The sequence below is a fragment of the Apis laboriosa genome, unplaced genomic scaffold (assembly GCF_014066325.1).
Source record: "Apis laboriosa isolate Shangri-la unplaced genomic scaffold, ASM1406632v1 scaffold11_cov152, whole genome shotgun sequence".
Classification (NCBI taxonomy): domain Eukaryota; kingdom Metazoa; phylum Arthropoda; class Insecta; order Hymenoptera; family Apidae; genus Apis; species Apis laboriosa.
Window position 1 is genome coordinate 5,297,487 of NW_025221020.1, and position 18,840 is coordinate 5,316,326.

At 40.0% G+C, this 18,840-nt stretch overlaps 1 protein-coding gene across 3 annotated transcripts in view; it reads right to left on the reverse strand.

Moving 5' to 3' along the window:
- LOC122716865 overlaps nucleotides 1-18,244 on the reverse strand; it is a 28,529-nt gene extending 10,285 nt beyond the window's left edge. The window contains exons 1-2 of one of the 3 annotated variants that reach the window (XM_043940337.1): nucleotides 18,137-18,244; nucleotides 8,812-9,007 (exon numbers count right to left, since the gene is read on the reverse strand). In XM_043940337.1, the coding sequence (XP_043796272.1) occupies nucleotides 8,812-8,953 (142 nt within the window). In that variant the 5' untranslated portion in view covers nucleotides 8,954-9,007; nucleotides 18,137-18,244. Of the gene's footprint in view, nucleotides 1-8,280; nucleotides 8,517-8,811; nucleotides 9,008-12,346; nucleotides 12,605-18,136 lie in introns of those variants that run through there. The other 2 variants (XM_043940330.1, XR_006347115.1) reach the window with 2 other exon arrangements.
- Between the last annotated feature and the right edge of the window lie 596 nt (nucleotides 18,245-18,840).

Genomic DNA, 18,840 nt, shown 5'->3' on the forward strand with positions numbered 1-18,840 from the left:
AAAAAAAAAAAGTGAGTTGCACGAAGAGATAGAGCGGCGGAGATAATACGCAGGGGGGGAAAAAGGGGGAAAAAAAGGGAACTGGAGGAAGCAAAAACAGGAAGGGGAAGAAAAAAGGAGGAGGGAAAAAACGTGGAACAAGGGGAAATTTCGAGTGTAGAGACAATGTGCGTTATGTATACGCGTTATGTCAAAGAGGCGGTAAGAGGGAAGGGAAAAGGGCGAGGAGTGGGAGCGGATCTGAGCTCTGGCAGCATATGCGAGCACGTGACTCACACGGAGCGCCCTTTGTACGCGTAAGTGCAACGCAACTTGTTACAGTATGCATACGTGTGTAATCCTAGTGGCGCTCGCGCGATCGCTCGCGATTGTGTGCGCGCGTAGGTGCGAGCGAGCGTGTGCGTGACACCGAGAGTGAGCCGTGGTGAACGCTCAACTGCACAAAGAACCCCTCTCAAGGCCGCTGCAGCCGCGACACACACCAGAAAAATAGACATGAGCGCGCGCGCATAGAAATACTCGCGAATCGCGAGCGATGTCAAGCGGGCGTACGCTCTTGGCGCTCTTGGTGGTTTTTTTATCGTGTCACGATTTTTTTTTTTTTACTTTCATTTTTATTTTTACTTCTCTCGAGATTATTCAAAGACAACGAGACAAGGAATCGTTGAACCATGCTGTCGTAACACAATCGATTGTATCAAGTACAATCTACTGTTTGAAGTGCGAATTAATCTTTACGCGATTTGGAAGTTGGGTTTTCCGAGTTAAGAGTCATTGCGCTGTTTGTTTGGTCGCTTTGTAATTATAAGGCGCAGCTGGGAAAACATTGCTAGTTTATTTTCGTTGATCTTTTATGGATATAGTGGATATGTTTTCGATATTTCATCGAAAACGTAATTATTATCGTATTATTAGATTGATCGTATTTCTTTTTTTTAAATTGATTCGAAAGTTTTATCGTATCTTAAAAATCTTAGAAAATGTTAGTATTAGATCGTTATTTGATTCTAAAAATTTTATTTTTTAGATCATTAATATTATATCGATTAATAATATGTGTTATAAAAATGATATAATAAAATCAACAAAAGTACAAGACATATATATATATATATATATATATATATATATATATATATATCGATTAGATATCTACATTTATTGAGTTTTGCGATTTAAAATGAGTCACCGCGCAATGAAGTTCAATCTTATCAAACTTATACATACATAAATTCCCCGTCCCGTAATAGAAAATATCGCTCGTTCAGCCTACTCAAGAGAGAACCAAAGTCGTAAATGGGCGATGATTTCTCCAGGATATGGACAATCTGTTGTTCAAATCGGTACCACCAACCGGTGAACGTTTCTCACAAAAACGATGAATTTTCCGTCTTGCTTGAAACCAATGACACGACTATAGAACGCTTCGCGGAAATCTTACAAACCTGCTGATAATAATCCGATATAAATGCTCCCCACTGCACCAGTTCGAATAGACAATTCGATTCACGACATCCTTACTCTTCCCCCTTTCTCTCCGTTTCAGAATCGAACGATATTTCCACGTTTCGAGTGATTCTCGATCCTCTTGAGAGGACAATCGATTCACGGCGTGCTCTACTTTTTCTTTCTTTTTCCTCCTCTACGAAATCAACATCATCCGTCGATCCCTGTTCCGAGTGATTCTCGATCCTCTCGAGGCGGGAGGACAATCGATTCACGGCGTGCTCCATTTTTTTTTTTTTGCAGAAGATCGAACGATCTTTCCATGTTTCGATTAATTCTCGATCCACGAAGCGTGATCTCGCGCGAGGATCGTTTCCAAGTGGCTGGTCGGAAACAAGAGATACGTTATCGCGATACGGGCAACGAGAAAATGAAAATGAGGGAACAAGATTGCGCACCACGACGCGGCTGGCCATCGATTTCTGATTACCCAATAAATTCTGTCCACCGATTTCAACGAGGCACGGAGCTCGATCGAATTCTGCGGTGCAGAAGTCGTGGAGAACTGAGGAAACGTTCTCGCTCCACCGATTGATTACGCTCTTATTGGCTACGTGACTCGCGATTTCGTTGTCGGCGGAATTAATCGTGCCTCGTAGTTGATTGCTTGCAATGCTTCCCCGCGAGGTGAACTGAAAATCTTTCCGTGTAAATTGGAGATAGACGATCGTAAGAAAGAGAGATTGGAAAAATCATGGTCGCTTGAACGAATAAATAAAGAAATAACCGCATTAAAAACAATTCTTTATATTACGAACCACTCTTCATCCTCTTATTTTTATATCTTCTTGATCTACTCCAACTACGATATTCTCGAAAAATATCCTCTTGGAAGACGAATCCAAAAGCTCTATTTCCATCAAGTGTTAAACGTTAAAAAGTTGTATCATTAGACTGCGAGTCGATTACGATTTCATTATTCGATTATAATTAACAAACGAATCGAACCTCTTTTCCACTCTTTCTAGCTGCTGCTATAATAATCGATCGAGGATCACGGTGGAGATTCGTCCTCCAGGCGAAAGTCGATTCCAGAAACGAGAAACGATCTTAAATTTTCGAGTACGCGCGCGATAAAATAAATTCTCTTTAATAGAGAGAATGCTCTATCCTTGTGTATGCATTTTTCAAAAATCCTCCACCGCCTCGTTTAATCCGCGCCGTTTTCGAATATTCCGACCGATGTCCTTTCCATGTTGCCAGTATTATCGATAAATTTTATAGGGAACAATTGCGATTTCCATTCGAAGAAACAAAGAACTGGTTTTGCTAGTATTACTCGTCCGCGTGGAACGATATATTTGCAGTGTGATTTGGTTGTTTTCAGTAGTAGTTTTTGTTTTTTTCCTCCTCTCGATGTTAAAACACAATGTGCATATACACGGTAGATATTGCCTAATGAATATTCATGCGCTGTGAATAATAGAAACTTAACCTTCGTAATATCGAGTGGGATACAGGTGTATCCCAGACACGGTATTTTTGTTATAATTTCGAAAATAAATTTATACATATGTCGTTTCATTACATATTCGTTGTTGGCTCAGAATATAAAGGGATGTTAACTGCTTTTCTTTTGAATTCAATAAAAAAAAAAAAAAAAAAAAACAGGAAATTTAATCAATGCTTTTTACGTGCAAGAAATAAAGATGGAAAATTGCGAGACTTGTTTATAATACAATCAATATATATACATATATGCATATATACATATATAGAACATTATAGAAACGCAATCTTTTCAAATGATGTTATGCGTTTATTCTTTTATCTAATCCATCTTAATAATATATAATTATAAGAAAAATAATGTTGGAATTAATAATTGTTATTTATTTACTCGGTTAGATTTAATGTTAGATCTCGATATTGCGAAGATTGAGCAAATTTTCAAAAGACGAACAATGAAAAACTAATTTAAAAAAACAATTGCAAGTATCTCTCGTTTTAGTGGCGAACGCAATCAGGGTGCAGAAGCCAGCGGCCGATCTTCACGCACGATAAAATCACGATGACGAGCCGCGATAAACGAGGCCGCGCCGCGAAGGGTGATCGAAGGAAAAGGGTTGGCGGGCAGATAAAATCAGCCGAATTTCATGTACGGTTGGAGACGCGTGCTCGAGCCGCCTACGAAGAATACGCTCAGGGGAGCGTAAAAATGTATAACACCAGAGGAAAGGGGTGGAAAGCACGAGTGCGCTTAGCACGAGTTTCGTCTCTCGATGAATATTAATCATACCATCGGGGTTGGTGCGCGCGTTTCGAAATCCGTGAAAAGCACGCGGCAAAAGGCATAATTAGAGTTTTAATTAAAAACGACGACGCGACGCCCGTGGATAAGAGTCGACCTCGCGGGAGAAGGAAGTTAATTAACCGATTTGTTAAGTCGAAAACAATCCGTGAAAACCATCATTTCGATGTTTATTCCGGTGAAATATTGTATTACAATATTTACCTCGATCGGAGGTAAAAAAAGTACGAAGAATGTTGATCTCGATTTAAATATTATTATTGTAGAAAATTTTGAAAATTAAAATGTTGATTTATCGATTGCGAGCTATGGAATATTTTAAGTAACTTTGCAATATTTTAATTTCAGATTCTTTAGATTTTAAAATCCCGCTTACGATTGCAATATTTTTCTAAAATATTTGGAAACAAGCATCGTGCGATCTAAATTCTTTTTGCGCATTAATGAACGCGTATTTCCACGAGCATTGAAAAATCACATTAGAAACGTTACACTTAGAAACAGCGTTAATCTGACTCATCAAAGAAACTAAATCTCTCTCGAGTAGTATCTGCTATAATCTCGTCAACGATTGATACCGAAGATAAAAAAAAAAAAAAGAAAACAGAAGCGAGTGAGAAAATCCAATAAGCCTGGTTCTGACGGATAAGGAAGATACGGCATTGTTTCGTTGACGTGAAGATAAAGCGGGGACTCGTTTAACCAGTGACGATAACGAGTCAACGAGGCAACCACGAGAAAGGAAGAAAAAAAGAGAAGATTGTGGTAGGATGAATATTTTAAGAGATCGGCCAATAACACCTGGCTCGATGGATGAATAGAAGGAGACGGCCATCGAGGATCGGACAATCGGCAATGACGAATTCCTTTCAATATTTCATCAGGTCTATAGACTACGGTCGGTGCTCTCATTCCTTATGTTCTGGATCGATCGTCTTCGATATTTCCGCTGGGAAATTCATGATGAAGCGAATTCAGAGTGGAACGATCGCACTGGGACTACGATCAGATTCGATTCTCGGAACTTTATCCACTAATATTTAATCGAGTATCTCCTTCGAAAGAAATCAAAAAATTTATATTATAAAATCTACGACACGATCGGGAGACGTTTATTAATATTTAAATCAAAAAAAAAAAAACCAAACCAATTTTCTTTAGAAGAAATGCAGAAAGAATATCGTGTTACTTTATAAAAAAAAAAAAAAAAAAATTACGGTAATCGAAAGATTGTCGGAATATTTAAATGAAAGGAGGAAAAAGTTGGAACGCTTCCCCTTCCGGAACTGATCGCGAGGTTTACTCCGAAATTCAGTGCACCGATACCAGCCGAGGCTTTACGACAATGTAACATAATACGAAGTTCAGTGTCGAAGGGCTATCGTTTTACGAACGACACCCGATCTTTCTCTTACCGAGAAATTAAACGCCTCCGATTAGAGAGGCGATCGCGAGGACGAGTTCGATTCGGTTCTTATCGGTTCGTGTCATGGGAAACGGGGGCGTCTCGATTCGCACGAAAACACTGCAAACGGTTATTAAGAAGAGGGAAGAGGGACGAGAGGGCGAAGAGCGAGGTGAGAGAGAGAGAGAAACGAGAGTGAAAACAGATAGGCGGAAGAAAAATGAGGCCGGTGATGATCGGGTAACGCGCGTAATCATTATTACCGTGGTCGCGTTTACGCGAGCACGATGACGAGGTGGAAGTTTTCTGCAAATGTCACGGGAGAAGAGTCGGGAACGGGGCTGGCCACAGCTGTTTCTATAAATAACCAACCCCGACTCCGATGCAACGCCGCCAGATTCTGCATCTTCTCTCGAAACCGCGCCGGCAAACTATGGTTATTGACCCTCAAACACACGCCACCACCTATTTTCGTTTGTAAAATAATGAAGCAAAATTCGCGTAATTCATATATACTTCGTAATAATTAATTCTTCTCCCGATTTCCAATCAGGTTTCCTTCGGAACGAGCGAGATTCGTCGAATCGGGCAAGGGTGAGGTTAGTGAGATTTGTTCGCGAGCGATCGGATCGGTGAAATTTTCAAGAAAAGTTGCATCATTCAGAAACAACGGTGACACATTGGCGACGACCGGATGCAATTTGCGGTTTCTTTCGGGACACTTCCACCACGATGGTCGGCGAGATCAAAGGCTCGTTAAGGACGTATTGCCGCGAAACTGAGGCAAAATGGATTCAGAATGCTATCCGACCACGTTTCCTCCCGCGTTTAATCGCGCGAGCAAGGGTGCACTGACCTTCGATCAGAATCGTTTTATAGATGGTAGTAATATGAAATTACGGTTGTTCCCACTGTGACTCGAGTACACTGCGAATAATTTAAAGCCGAGGTCTGCCTTCGGCTAATTGGCAGTTTAACCTCACTTTCTCGTCCTCGAATAAAACCTGCTCGAGAGAAACAACGATTCAGAGACAAACAAAAATTTTACAATTGAATTATCGATAGAAAAGGAAATGGCAATCGTAAAATAATCCGATTCGATACAAGAAGCGATGATCTTGAACGTTCAACAAATCTGAACCAGATATACCCAGATACGATAAGAGAAAGAAAGAAAGAAAAAAAAAAAAAAACAGATAAAATTTATCATCCAGATCGTTCTATTGTCGATCGAACGAGCAACAAGATCCAGGAACCTTTTCAAAATCGGCCATACACACAATGTACTATTTCAAAGCGTGCGAGATATGATATCGGAGGTACTCGTCCTGCAATCGTTGTGGTACGGGCTCACGTTCGATACCACAATCTCTGGTGGACGATCGACATCCGAGATTCGGGGAACGAGCCGTTGCATCGCGTTTTATGGCGCGTTTTACTCCGGTGTTGTGCCTGACCATCGGTCTTCTCTCCTCCCATCGTCCCTCCGCTCTGTCTCTCCTCCTCCTACTCTCCTGTCGATCCGACCGGCCGCGCCGTCTCTTTTCGCCGTAAAGGAGGCTCGAGCAGCGGTGCAGGGTCATGGCCGGACATCGTCTGCCATACTCTCGCCTCTACACCCACGCTACATCTGTTATACTCGCCCCCTTTCGCTCGCTGCACCCTCGTAAACCCGCGTTTCATTATGCGCCGAATATAAGTTACCGCAATTTACGCCTCTGGCTCGCTCCTCTCGCTCTTGTTCCTTTCTCCCTCCTTGTTCGTGTCTTTCGTTTTCTCTACGTGCAAGAATCTTTTCCTGCGTATCGTGTACCCGAGTTGAATTTCTCCGATTATTGTTGGAGAATGGAGAAGAGAGGGAAGAATTGGAGAATCGATGGATAAGGTTGGAAATAAACGCAAGACGGTATAAGATACTTAGGATCAGAGTTATAATTGCGATAAAAATTAAGTTTATAACGGTTATGTGAAGTTATTGTATTGTTTTAGTTAGTTTGCATGCGAGGCAATCTTTAATCTTATTGAATAACGTTATTATATTCGTTAGTTGTCGTTAGTTTCAAAGTTAACATTATTTAACACTACTCGATAATGTTAGCGAAAAGAACGAATGCAAATTTGACAGCGAATACAAATTGTTAAGAATTCTTGGAAAAGGCGTCAGAAGGCGTTCGAGGATCAAGGACCTCGGGGAGGAGGACATTGAAACCGAAATCGAATTAATCACGCGAGAGAAACAGCTAAATCACGCGATGACACGAACGTTTCGCAATCTGTATGGTCCTTTTTTCGTTTCGCGAAATCACGAGAGGTGTCGAGATATCTCGCAACCATCTCGCGATGGACCGAGATTTTTCGACGCTGATTCACGGGATGTGAACGACCGCTGTCAAATGTATCAGAATTTTCGACAAATGGTGCAACAGTCGACGGGAGTCAACGACCTGGATGAAACGACGATTTCTCGCGACACCTCGAACGTTCGTGTGCGTTGCGAATCCGACACAAACGAATACAAAGTGAACTTGTTCAAATTATACGCCTTAATTTTGCCAAATTTGTTTCGCTTTCTTTATTCATTTATTTTTTTCTAATCTATAACGGTGGCCGGCGTAACTGGCCGGTTTGATCGATTAAACTTTACGATTTGCGATTTTTTCACAAATTCGAGGAAAATTGTAATTTCGTAAGTAATCTTTTGAAAAGGAAACAGGATGCAGAGTCGCGTTGTTCCACTCGAAAGTGATCCGCGTTGTACCGCGCGACAACCACGTGTTGCATTTCTACTCGATACGCAACGTGCTGTCCTACTCTCGAGTGTGTGTACCCATGCTCCTTGGTGTATGAGAAGTGGAAATTAATTGCGTCGCACGTATTACAAATTCAAACGCATTCACAATTTATTGAAAGTAACAATTTCAGATTTGTGTTTACAAAATGAGTATAACAAAAATAATAAACATATTTGAATAAATAAATAAATAAGTAGATAAATAAAATAAATAAATACAAAATACAAAAAAAGAAAAGTTTAAAAAAAAACTGCAATTTTAATACATCTGCTTTTAAAATAACTAAAATTGACTTATAAATTTTTCATATCAAAGTGCAACTTCGATGTTATAAATATGTTAAAACTAATATATATATAATGAGAATTATATTAAACATTTTATTTTTTGTCTTTTCTTACTTAATATCTTTGAATGACTAAATTTTTTTTGTACATTTTGATATGTTTTTCGACTAGAACAACCAGCCCCCGTAGACGTAGTTAGAAACGTCTCGCGGACGGTGTCGTCAATCTCATGCAATAGCATCTAATCGGTTGCCCTTGTCTTCTAATGCATCTTCCTGAAAAGCCATCGGATAGTACCATAATAAGAACGTTATCTGTATCCAATGGATACATCGTAGCGATGAGACCGATGCCACATGAGAAAAGAAGGAAAAATGCCCGTAGCACGTGACAACGAGTTGACCATATAGACCTATAATGGTCGTTCCATTCTGTTCAAGAAGACTCAAAGGCTGTTGCCACGAATAAAACAACTTGTTCATCGCAATGGATCGCTCGTAAGATGTGTAAGAATGCGGACGAAAATCTCGAGATAGGTGAGAATGTGTCTTAAAAATTCGTTGAACTCACGATTTCGTGATGACGGATGCTGTGCTGTCCTGCTTCGAAGTACCTGTTGCAGAGCAGCGTATAGATCGAGCATCAATTGCTCCAGCTGCTGTGTCTGAGTTTCCGCTTCGTCGTCGGAAGGCAGAGCGAATGGAATCGCCATTTCTTGACGATTGGCAGATACAATTCTTGAATTACTGCTCTCTTCTCGTCGACACTGTAATCGAACCAATGTCCGTCAATCAAACACTACCACTTTATCGATCTTTTTAATTATTTCTATTCTTCGCTTCTTCGTTAATATCTCACGCACAGAATCGATTTGTGATTTGAAGATTTTTTAAGAGTCAAAGGGATCGCGAGCACGTTAGCTCCCAATTCTACACAAAATGTATTTTCGTGGCGACACACGTGACTTTAGGTTTCGACGGCGCACGCTCAATGTTCGTCGCCACAAAGACTATTGTCGTCACCGATTGTCCGTAGAGAAAACGCACGTGGTCAATGTATAACACTACGCCAACAAAAGTTGACGAAAATTGTTACTCACGGATCAACGACGATCGATTAAAACGAATGAGCACACGATCGACGCGTATTTCTTAATTACGTCTTCTGAAACGCCTATAAGGTGGATCCTCGAATGGATCACTTTCCATGGGTGGAAAATTGTTCGTGGCCGAGTTTAATCGATTATCGAACACCGTTAAACGGATAATCGAGATTCACTACAATTATCGAAGACTGTGATAGACGGCGGTGCGATCGCTCGTTCGACAGTTTCCACTGAAAAGCACCGATGACAGTTCGAAAACGTCCCACGGGACGATGGCACAAAGTTCAATGTTCTCTGATCGAAAGATACACACGATGCACTGAAAGTTTATTGACAAAAACGTAAATTCGCTTTCCTCTTATACGAGCACAAACGGAATATCCGCGCGAGAGGGAAGAAAGCAGGGAAACGATCTGTTTTCTCTCCTTTCCCTTCGTCCTTTCGTTTCGTTCAATTCCCATGCACGTACAGAGTACAACACGTTGCGTCTCGCGACTGTCCTCTTTGGCGCGACTATCACACGTGTATATGTATCAAATGTGTAAGAGAGAAAGTAAAGCGACACGAGAACTCTCGACTGAGCTTAGGTAACGAGAAACACGTCTACACTCCTCGAGGTCTGGCTTGGTAATGATTCTGTGCTTTCGTTTCATCCACTCGGTCCGCACGTTCTGCCTTGCGGCGGCAACCGACTTCCCCCACCATAGTTGCCTCGCGCGGCCGGTTGCCCTACTGTGGTGGGGAAGCGATGCGCGCGCATCCGGACTCGAACGATGCGAGGAAAGGAAGAAAAGAACAGTCGCTAGTGGGGTCGAGTATGTGTGAGTTGTGCGAATGTGTGATCGTGTGCTTGCGCGTGGTTCGTAGCGTTGTAAATTTACCGGTTAGGGTCAAGTAGGGTAAAAAGATGGAAGGAAAATCAAAACCGAACGTGGTATCATATCCCGTGTTCCATGCATCGACGATACATCGATTCGATACATCAATAAGAAGGGAAGCGATGCGGAAGAAGTTTTAGCGCGCGTCATTTTTCCAGGTTCGCCATGTTTTTTTTAACCTTATCATCTTTCTTTTGTTCTCCTTATTACGTTCGCGTTTAAATCGTAAAGAAAAAGAATCGCTCTTTCAAGGATAAGAGATTTTCCTTTCGAGCATCCGATACGAAACGTTTGTGAAGGCATAGGCAAAGCAAAGCGTGTAACATGTAGCAATGAGATCTCGACAGGAGAGAGAGTGAGAGGGAACTCACACAACGAACGACACGCTTGTATGTACTTCGGAACGGTTCGTAAAAGCGCGTATGACACGATGGAGCGACACCCGAGCGTAACTGCGTAGTTTCTGCGAGCAACTTCATGGGGGTAGTTGAAGGAGTTTTGTCAGTATTATATTTTCAGAAAGTGGAATTGTGACTTCGTAAAGTTATTAACGATCGCTATTGAGTAACTCGAATGATATTTACGTATCGTTTATCGAATTGTTATACACTTTCGGCCGCCATTTTTGCAATGAAACAAAGCACGAAATAGATACATCGATATGTCGATTCCGAATTACAAATAAATCAAATTTTACGATATTTTTCGAAGATTCGATAAATATTCATAGGATCATGATACTTGATAACGAGAAAACGGAAAAAATTGAAAATGGGAAGAGAAATAAGAATATAATGTATTTCTACTGTAAACGCTGATTCACAATGCAACGTTTCTAACAATAAAATGAAATCATATAAATAAATATCGGCATATTACGCTCTAAGAGGATTAAAAACAAAATTGAAAGAATAACAGAATCGAAAATCTATATAATAGAATACATTAATATTATCAATTATATATATTCGTATTCATTTTATTATTTTATTTTTATTATGTTGAAAAATACAATTTCAATATAAAACTACTAAAATATTTGTTCATATAATTAATTACTAACAAGAAAAATTAAAAAAAAACTTAAAATAAAATGAAAACATGTAAGAAATTAACATTATATTTATTATCAAATATATTCACAAACAGACAAAATCTACAACCAATTACGCCACATATACACATCGTCAAGACATCGAATTCGATCATTACTGTGACTAACGCACTACACGAAATTCATTCTTCCTATCCTTATACAAATTCTCAGACTTATATCTAGCAGTTTCACAATACTAGCTTTACCGAATAATCATTTTTCGCGATTCGACTTGCAAATCCGCGAATACAAAAAGTCAAACGAAAGCAAGGAACATGCGAGGTATACTCATACGTGTTATCCTAAGTACGATGCACCGATTCGAACAAGCGATCGAGCGAGAGAGCCACTCGAATCAGCGAACGATCGAGGATTATCTGCATTCACCGGGGCAAGTTGACGACAAGGCACAGGAGGAGAATAGATTAATGGCGAGAACGGCACCCAGAGATATTGTCATTGGATATCGGATGAGAGAGAGCAAGAAAGAGAGAGAGACCATAAGACAGAAGGATAGATAGAGACACGTAGAGGCGAGTTAAAGGCTAGGTGAATATCCTTCGTATATTGGGGATGGCGTTACAGAGAGATGACGTTACCACCGCGGACGATAGAAACTGGAATCGACGAGGAAAGTCGCGATGGCCCACCACATCGACAGATTGATCCTTAATTTCGAAGGTAAGCAACAATTTTACGCGATTCAAATAGTCTAAGCAGATACATTTGCCGCGCATTTAATCAAATTTACAGACGTAAAAAGATATTAATCGAAGAACGCGAACAAGTTTCCATCCGGTCGCAGATCCATCCATTCGTCCGTCCGTCGGTGATTTATGACCGGCGCGTAGATTTTATTGGGATCTTAATTAGACGGTAATGTCGCGGCTACCAAGTTACGTTCGCGATTGCTATCGTTTCTTTGATTTCTTTTTGCGTTTGAACTGTTAGGGGACGAAACGTTAATATTGAACATTATCGAGAGCGAAGATAATAATAGATAAACGAAGCAATAGAGATACTAACGTTTTAATTTTGTCGATTCCTTCTTTCTCCAAGCAGATTCCTTCTGAATTATCCAACTGAATTATCGTTTTATGGTCTTGTTTAAATATGAACAGAATGTAAAAATTATTGTTTAAACACTCGTGAGGCAAGAGAAGATGAAGTTTGCCAACTTACACAAAACTGTATGATTTGCTATTTTATCAGACTACCAACGGACTCTTCTGCTCTCGCGTTTATAAGGAAATCGTTATCTTATCGGAAAATTATCGATTGTTAATCGCAACAAGTAAACAAGAAAATATATTATAAAGAAACTTTATCAATTTTTTATGATAAAGTTGATATATGATAAATTTTAAATGTAAAAATTCAAGAATTAGAGAATCAGATATTTTCCTTGTTTATATTATTTTTTGAAATCTTTTCTCATCTATTATTAAATCGAATATACTATTTCAAATCTATGTACTTTTATTATATCGCTATTTTTAAAACTGTATTTTTTTTTTCCATTATCTCCCATTTTAAGTATCTCCCATTTTTTTTATTACAGAATCCTATAAATTCTTACTCAGGCAATTCGATACACGATCCATGTGCGATTTCAACAATATTCTCGTAAAAATTTAAATCATCTTGTCTACTCTTAAATATTTTCTTCAATACCATTCTTTTGAATCCATCTTTCCTTCGATCAAACCAAGAACTCTGAATCTCATATTATAATTTATCAGGATTATTCTAAATCTTTGTTTTATTTTTTTCGGTGTTGCGCGTCGCCTAACCACCCTTAACGATCCAGAGAGTTTAGCCGCTCGGAAGTGGATCTCTGTCCCCGGTGGCCCGGCCACGGGGTCTCTCGTTTTATTTCCACGGAAAGCATTGAATCGGCTCCCGGTAGCGGCGAGATTTAAAACCGGTAGCACCGTATGCCCCGACCGGATTGTATATTTTTAGAACGACCGGCATCCTCGCGTGGGCGGACACGCTGGTCACCGATCCAGGAACCTGCGCCACGTTGTTTCCACCGTGCACGATGATCCCCTTTTGTCGGCGGATCAACCTCGTCGCGGATTTCTCGGCTATCGTCCTTCTGGCAATATGGCGTGAAGCGAGGATAATTCGGCGGGATTTGGGGGAACCGCGCCAACCGTGCTGATTTTCGAGGAGAAATTTTCGATGGTGGGATGGCAAGGGGTGGACCTTTACCGTCGTTCCGCTTCCTATTGAAGTTTTGCGCGGGGATTCCAAGTATGAATAATTTGGGAATAAAAAGTTCGTTCGTTTTTTATTGAAGATAAAAAAATATGAATATATATCTCTGGATATTGAGCAGAGATATATTATATTAAACAAAGCTAATTTTTTTTTTTTTTTTTACACCAGTTTCAAGTTCTTTCCAGCTTGAAATAATTAATTTGGAACATCGTATCCTCGAGTAAACTCTTTCTAAAAATTGTTGTAATCAATCGATAGATAACGAAAGAAGAGAACATAAAGAAATATGTATTCGAATAACTAAAATGATAAGTCGGTTAGATGAGTAATAATATTACGTTATCCAAAGTGTTATCCGCTCGCTGATATAAAACGAAAAAACGTTTTTTGCATTTTCTAACGTTATAGGTACTAGATGCTGCCATTGCTCGCGAGGTTAATAGCAAGAGCAGCGTTATTAAGCGACGTTCATGCCGGGTATCAAGCAAAAACGCGTCAGTTGGACGAGTAATTGACCAAGATGCAAGGATACGAATGAAAGTTCTCGGCGAGGTCGTTCGAAGGCGGACAGAGTCGGGAAAAATTATGGACGAGAATTATTTTAACCGTACTTCAACGTTTTCTGATCGTTTGAATATATTTTTCAATACATCTTTCATCTTCCTCGCTGTAATTTTATTCTATTCAGAATATTATGATCACAACACCGCGTGCTCTTCTTGTTTTTATACTATAACTGGATTATAGTATAAAAAAAAGATACCAATGAATCTTTATGGAAGATTTCAAACGTAAAATATGATATATATGATATATTATGTTACAATTGAAACGAGATTATTGCAATTTGTCTAATAATTTTTTTCTTTTTTTTTTTTTTTTATCTAAATCCATCGAACGATTACTCGCTTGTAAATTTTAAAGAAAACAAGCGAGCGAAAAAAAAAATGACTCGTTTGAGAATCATATCCAAAAGGTGACTCAACTTATCACGTTTGATGTTACGAATTGCATTTCTTATCATTTTTTATCGGGTCACCGGGTGCGTTAACCCTATCCCGCCGGTTCATCGAACCAGATTTATTGCTTGTTCTGTGCAAATGTCGGCCCTGTCCGCCACGGTGGGAAATTATTAAAATAGCGTAACAATCTTCCACGTATCGCCAAGTCAGTAAGCCAGGTCATAAAAAGTAAAAAGAATACGAAATACGGAATAACAATAGCCGGAAAACTGTGGCCGTGGATTATTCGTAATATAGCCGAGCAAATCTCAATCATCGGCTTAAAAACTCTACGATTATTTCACGAATTTCCTTCTCGTATCGAAGGAACGCTATTGTTGTTCGCGTCCGTCGAATTCGCTAGCTGGACGAAACAAAATATCCCGTGTAAATAAAGAAGAAAATACGATCTATCGATATCTTGACCAAACAATAATAATACGTTTCTAGTTCTGCTTTTCGGGATCGAAAACACGGTCGTTCGAGACGAACGTCGAAAGAGAATCGTAGTTAATCCATAATTTATAAATAATATAGGACGTTACAAAAATCTCATTCTAATATTAATCTCAAGATAATATTCGATTACGCTTTCGATTACGTTGTCTACGCTTTTTTTTTTTTTTTGATATTTTTTTTCGTGCAACGTCAAGTTTCCGTACGAAGAACACACGCTTTCACTCTTATCGAGGATGGGATACGATAATCGCGATAGGAGACGAGCAATAACGCGGCAAACATCTCTAATCTTCGGTTAAAGCGGATCGAACGGGACACGGTGGAACGATTTATAGATCGCGCAGGTGCGAGGCTAATATCGGCAATTTAGTAATTCTGAAAGCGTCCACTCTTTAAACGCGTACAAATCGAAGTGAAAGAACTCCGCGTTCCGAGAAGTGTAACCGAAGTCAGTCACGAAAGCACAGAGACACGTGCACACGGGCACACGTAACACGACGAGATTTCTCGATAAGTGAACACTTCAATGTCGGAGGAAATTGTTTCCTTTTCTTTTTTAGGTTTCAGAACGATTTTCTTCGACGTGCTCGAACGATCCAACGCGCTTGATTTCGATAATTTTGATCGTGATAGGTGTTATACGATGTTAGTATTGTTTGTTTACTTTCACTTATTATCTTTGAATTATTATCTTTTTTTTTCCAAATTAATGCAAATTTTGAAATTAATTTTGCATAAAATCAAATCTTTCTATCAAATCGATCTGGATGATTAAACCTCTCCTAAGATACCGATCTTATGATTATATCCTTATCAAATTTATCTATACCATTATCTATCTCATGGATATTATTTACTATTTCGTGATTATAATCTATCTAGATTTATTTTTAACGCGTTGCTCGTATGCAATTCTAAACGAAAAATTTCAAATTAAATTTCAAAATCTTTTTTTTTTTCTTTATTACACTTTTCTTAATTATAATCCATTCCAGGTATATTTCAAATACCTTCAACTCGTCAGGGCCAAACAAATTGTAAAGTTAGGCTAAATACAGACGATTGCGTAACCGGATTACAAACGCTTGGAAGTGTATCGTTTCCCTTCCAATTTAACAATTATATCGACCATAACTGCGAAGGACACGACTATTCTCTCCTTTACAATTGAAATTACATAAAATCGAAGAGCGGAAGCATAAAGTTTCGCGAGGGTGTTTGTAGATGCGATAACGAGGCGACCGCAAACTTTCGAGACAGCCGCAAACGCTGATTCGTGTCGTCGAATTGGAAGAAAACATAGAATTGTAGCTATCAGATGACCGAGTTGATTCCACGAAAAAAAATCTATTTTGATCGCACGCTCGCCGATTTTTGCCGCAGAACTAATCGAGAGATGGTCGTAAACATTATTTGTTAAAAATTGCGGTGGGTCAGTGGTGTCATGGATCGCGTGCCACGATATCGATACTCGTTTTTGTTAGACTGAGATAACACTGTAGATCGATTAACACTGATACTGCTAAGAGTACTGTAATCACAATACTTTTATTTGATTTCCTTTCCACTCGTGAGGAGCGAAAGTAAACAAGAATGCGCAAAAATTGTAAAAGCAAATAAATAGATCTTTATGTATAAGTATCATTTCGATAATAATTTTCATGGAATTAATTTTTAACGAAGAAACGGTTACGATTTTTATCGAATAAACAATTATCGGAATCTTGAATAATCGCGATATCTAAAGAATTACTTTGCATATCGCTTTTAACTCGAACCAACTATCTTCCGAGAAACTTTTTTTAGAATCGTTTCTAAAAATTCTGGACGCGGAACGGTCATCGTGATGGGAGTCGTATTAGGCTACTGTAAACCGCAACGTCGATTCAAGGTCACGAGTAAAACATCGAAAGAACTTCCGAATATTTCGCAGCGACCTTCTATCGTGATCGAAGAGTCCACGTTCGTCGTTTAACCATTAAAAAAAAGTACCTTTTCCACTTTTACTTTCCACGTAAAACAAAAAAGAAGTAAGTAAAGTTCGTTGAATCAACTACGTTATGCGTAGATTTCGAACATTTGGAATCCTAATTTTACAATGACCTTCGATCGATCTGACATCGAGAAACAAATTTCACGAAGAAAAAGAGAGAGAAGAAAATCGATTCAAGGTCACAAATAGACTATATCAAATATTGCGAATTTTTCAACTTCCCCTAAATCTAATCGTTGACTCCTCCATGTTCGCGCAAATACAGAAAAAAAAAAGAAAAGAAAGGAAGAAAACGAACGACAAAGGAGAAAAAGTGAAACGAGGAAGCGGAGACAAAAAGGCGGAGAGGGTTCGGATGATAGCGAACGAATGCTCGTCCAATGACTAAAGCCTGGTGCGCTCGCAGGTGCACGGACATGCATTCCCGTTTGCGAGGGCGTAATATGCAGGTAGAAGCGCGGAAATCGTAGATAACCGGTCGACGTGAGGTATCATCAAGGTTCGATAGACAGGAATATAGTTCGTTTAGGCAGAAAAAAAGAGTATCATCAGCCGGACTAATCGTGGGACACGCTGCCCTCTTAACGATAACCTCGAAAGCACCGGGGAGCTTACCACCCTCCTCACCGTTTCGGATAAAACGCATGCGCGTTGATCGCTCAATCTTTCATCGATGATCGCGATTTATCGTGTAACGGGTAATTCGCCTTCGCCCCGACCTTGTCTAGAAAACGAAAGTAGACTTGGTGTAGTAGGCTTCGGCGTAGACGATCCACGACGTGACGTTTTATTTGGCGTATTCCACGGAATTTCGCTCGTTCTGACCTTGGCTCGTGGCTATCGTCCAACCGCTTGATGACTAGGCTACACGTGTTTGTTGTTTCGCCACGGCACTATTTTTTTTCCCTCTCTTTTTTTCAATGTCGAAGAAATACGCGATGTGCTCGGTCGCGAAAAAAAATATTTCCCATTACGTATTAATTTTTTGGGTGAGGGGGGGGAAGAATTATCGGAATTTCATCGATTTCGAGATTAATTGGTTGGAATGTTGATGATCGTCTCGCGTTATATACGTTATGTACAAGGGAAGAGGAATTTTATCGATCAGAGGAGAGAAGCGGTTATTTGTTTACTCACCGTTAAAGAGAAAGATTAACGCCGAATAACGGTTATTGCACGTTTACTGCAGCTGAGACCGTCAACAGACTCGGGATCCTCGAATTAATCTCTTCAAGTGCGCGATGATTTAAGGAAAGCACTCTGAACGCGAATAATTTTCAAATTGTCGGACGCGTTGGTGGCTAACTGAAAATCTCGACCCGAGATTTATCGGCCCGTGACGGAGGGGTCCGGGACACGTGGCTCCGCTTGTTTTCCACCAATCGGAGCACAGTGCTCCGAGTCTCGCTATATTTTGCTTGGCCAATCCTGGTTTAACCTGCTCACCGCCTCCACCACCATTGGCAGATACCAGGCCGATGACTCGTGCGATCTTCACCAAGAAACCAAACAGAATCCCTCGATCAGTAGCGGCGCGCGCCGCTTGCTATCTAGCGAATAAAAATTCGCGATCGGGCGGAGGGTGATGGCATCGTTGAGGAATTTTCGTCGCGTAATTAGCCGAGACATTCCTCCCTTCCTCCCGCTCGTGTGCGATTTCTGCGACGCAATTTTACCTGGCCGACACGAACTTTGAAACGACATTGTTATCTTTTTTTTCCTTCTTCTCCTTCTCCTTCTTCCTCTTTTTCTTTTTCAGAGGATGAATTACAACGACGACGATTACCGCGACGATAGGCGAGGAGAGTGTTTGCTCTTCATCGAAGATGTGCTGTCGTGTA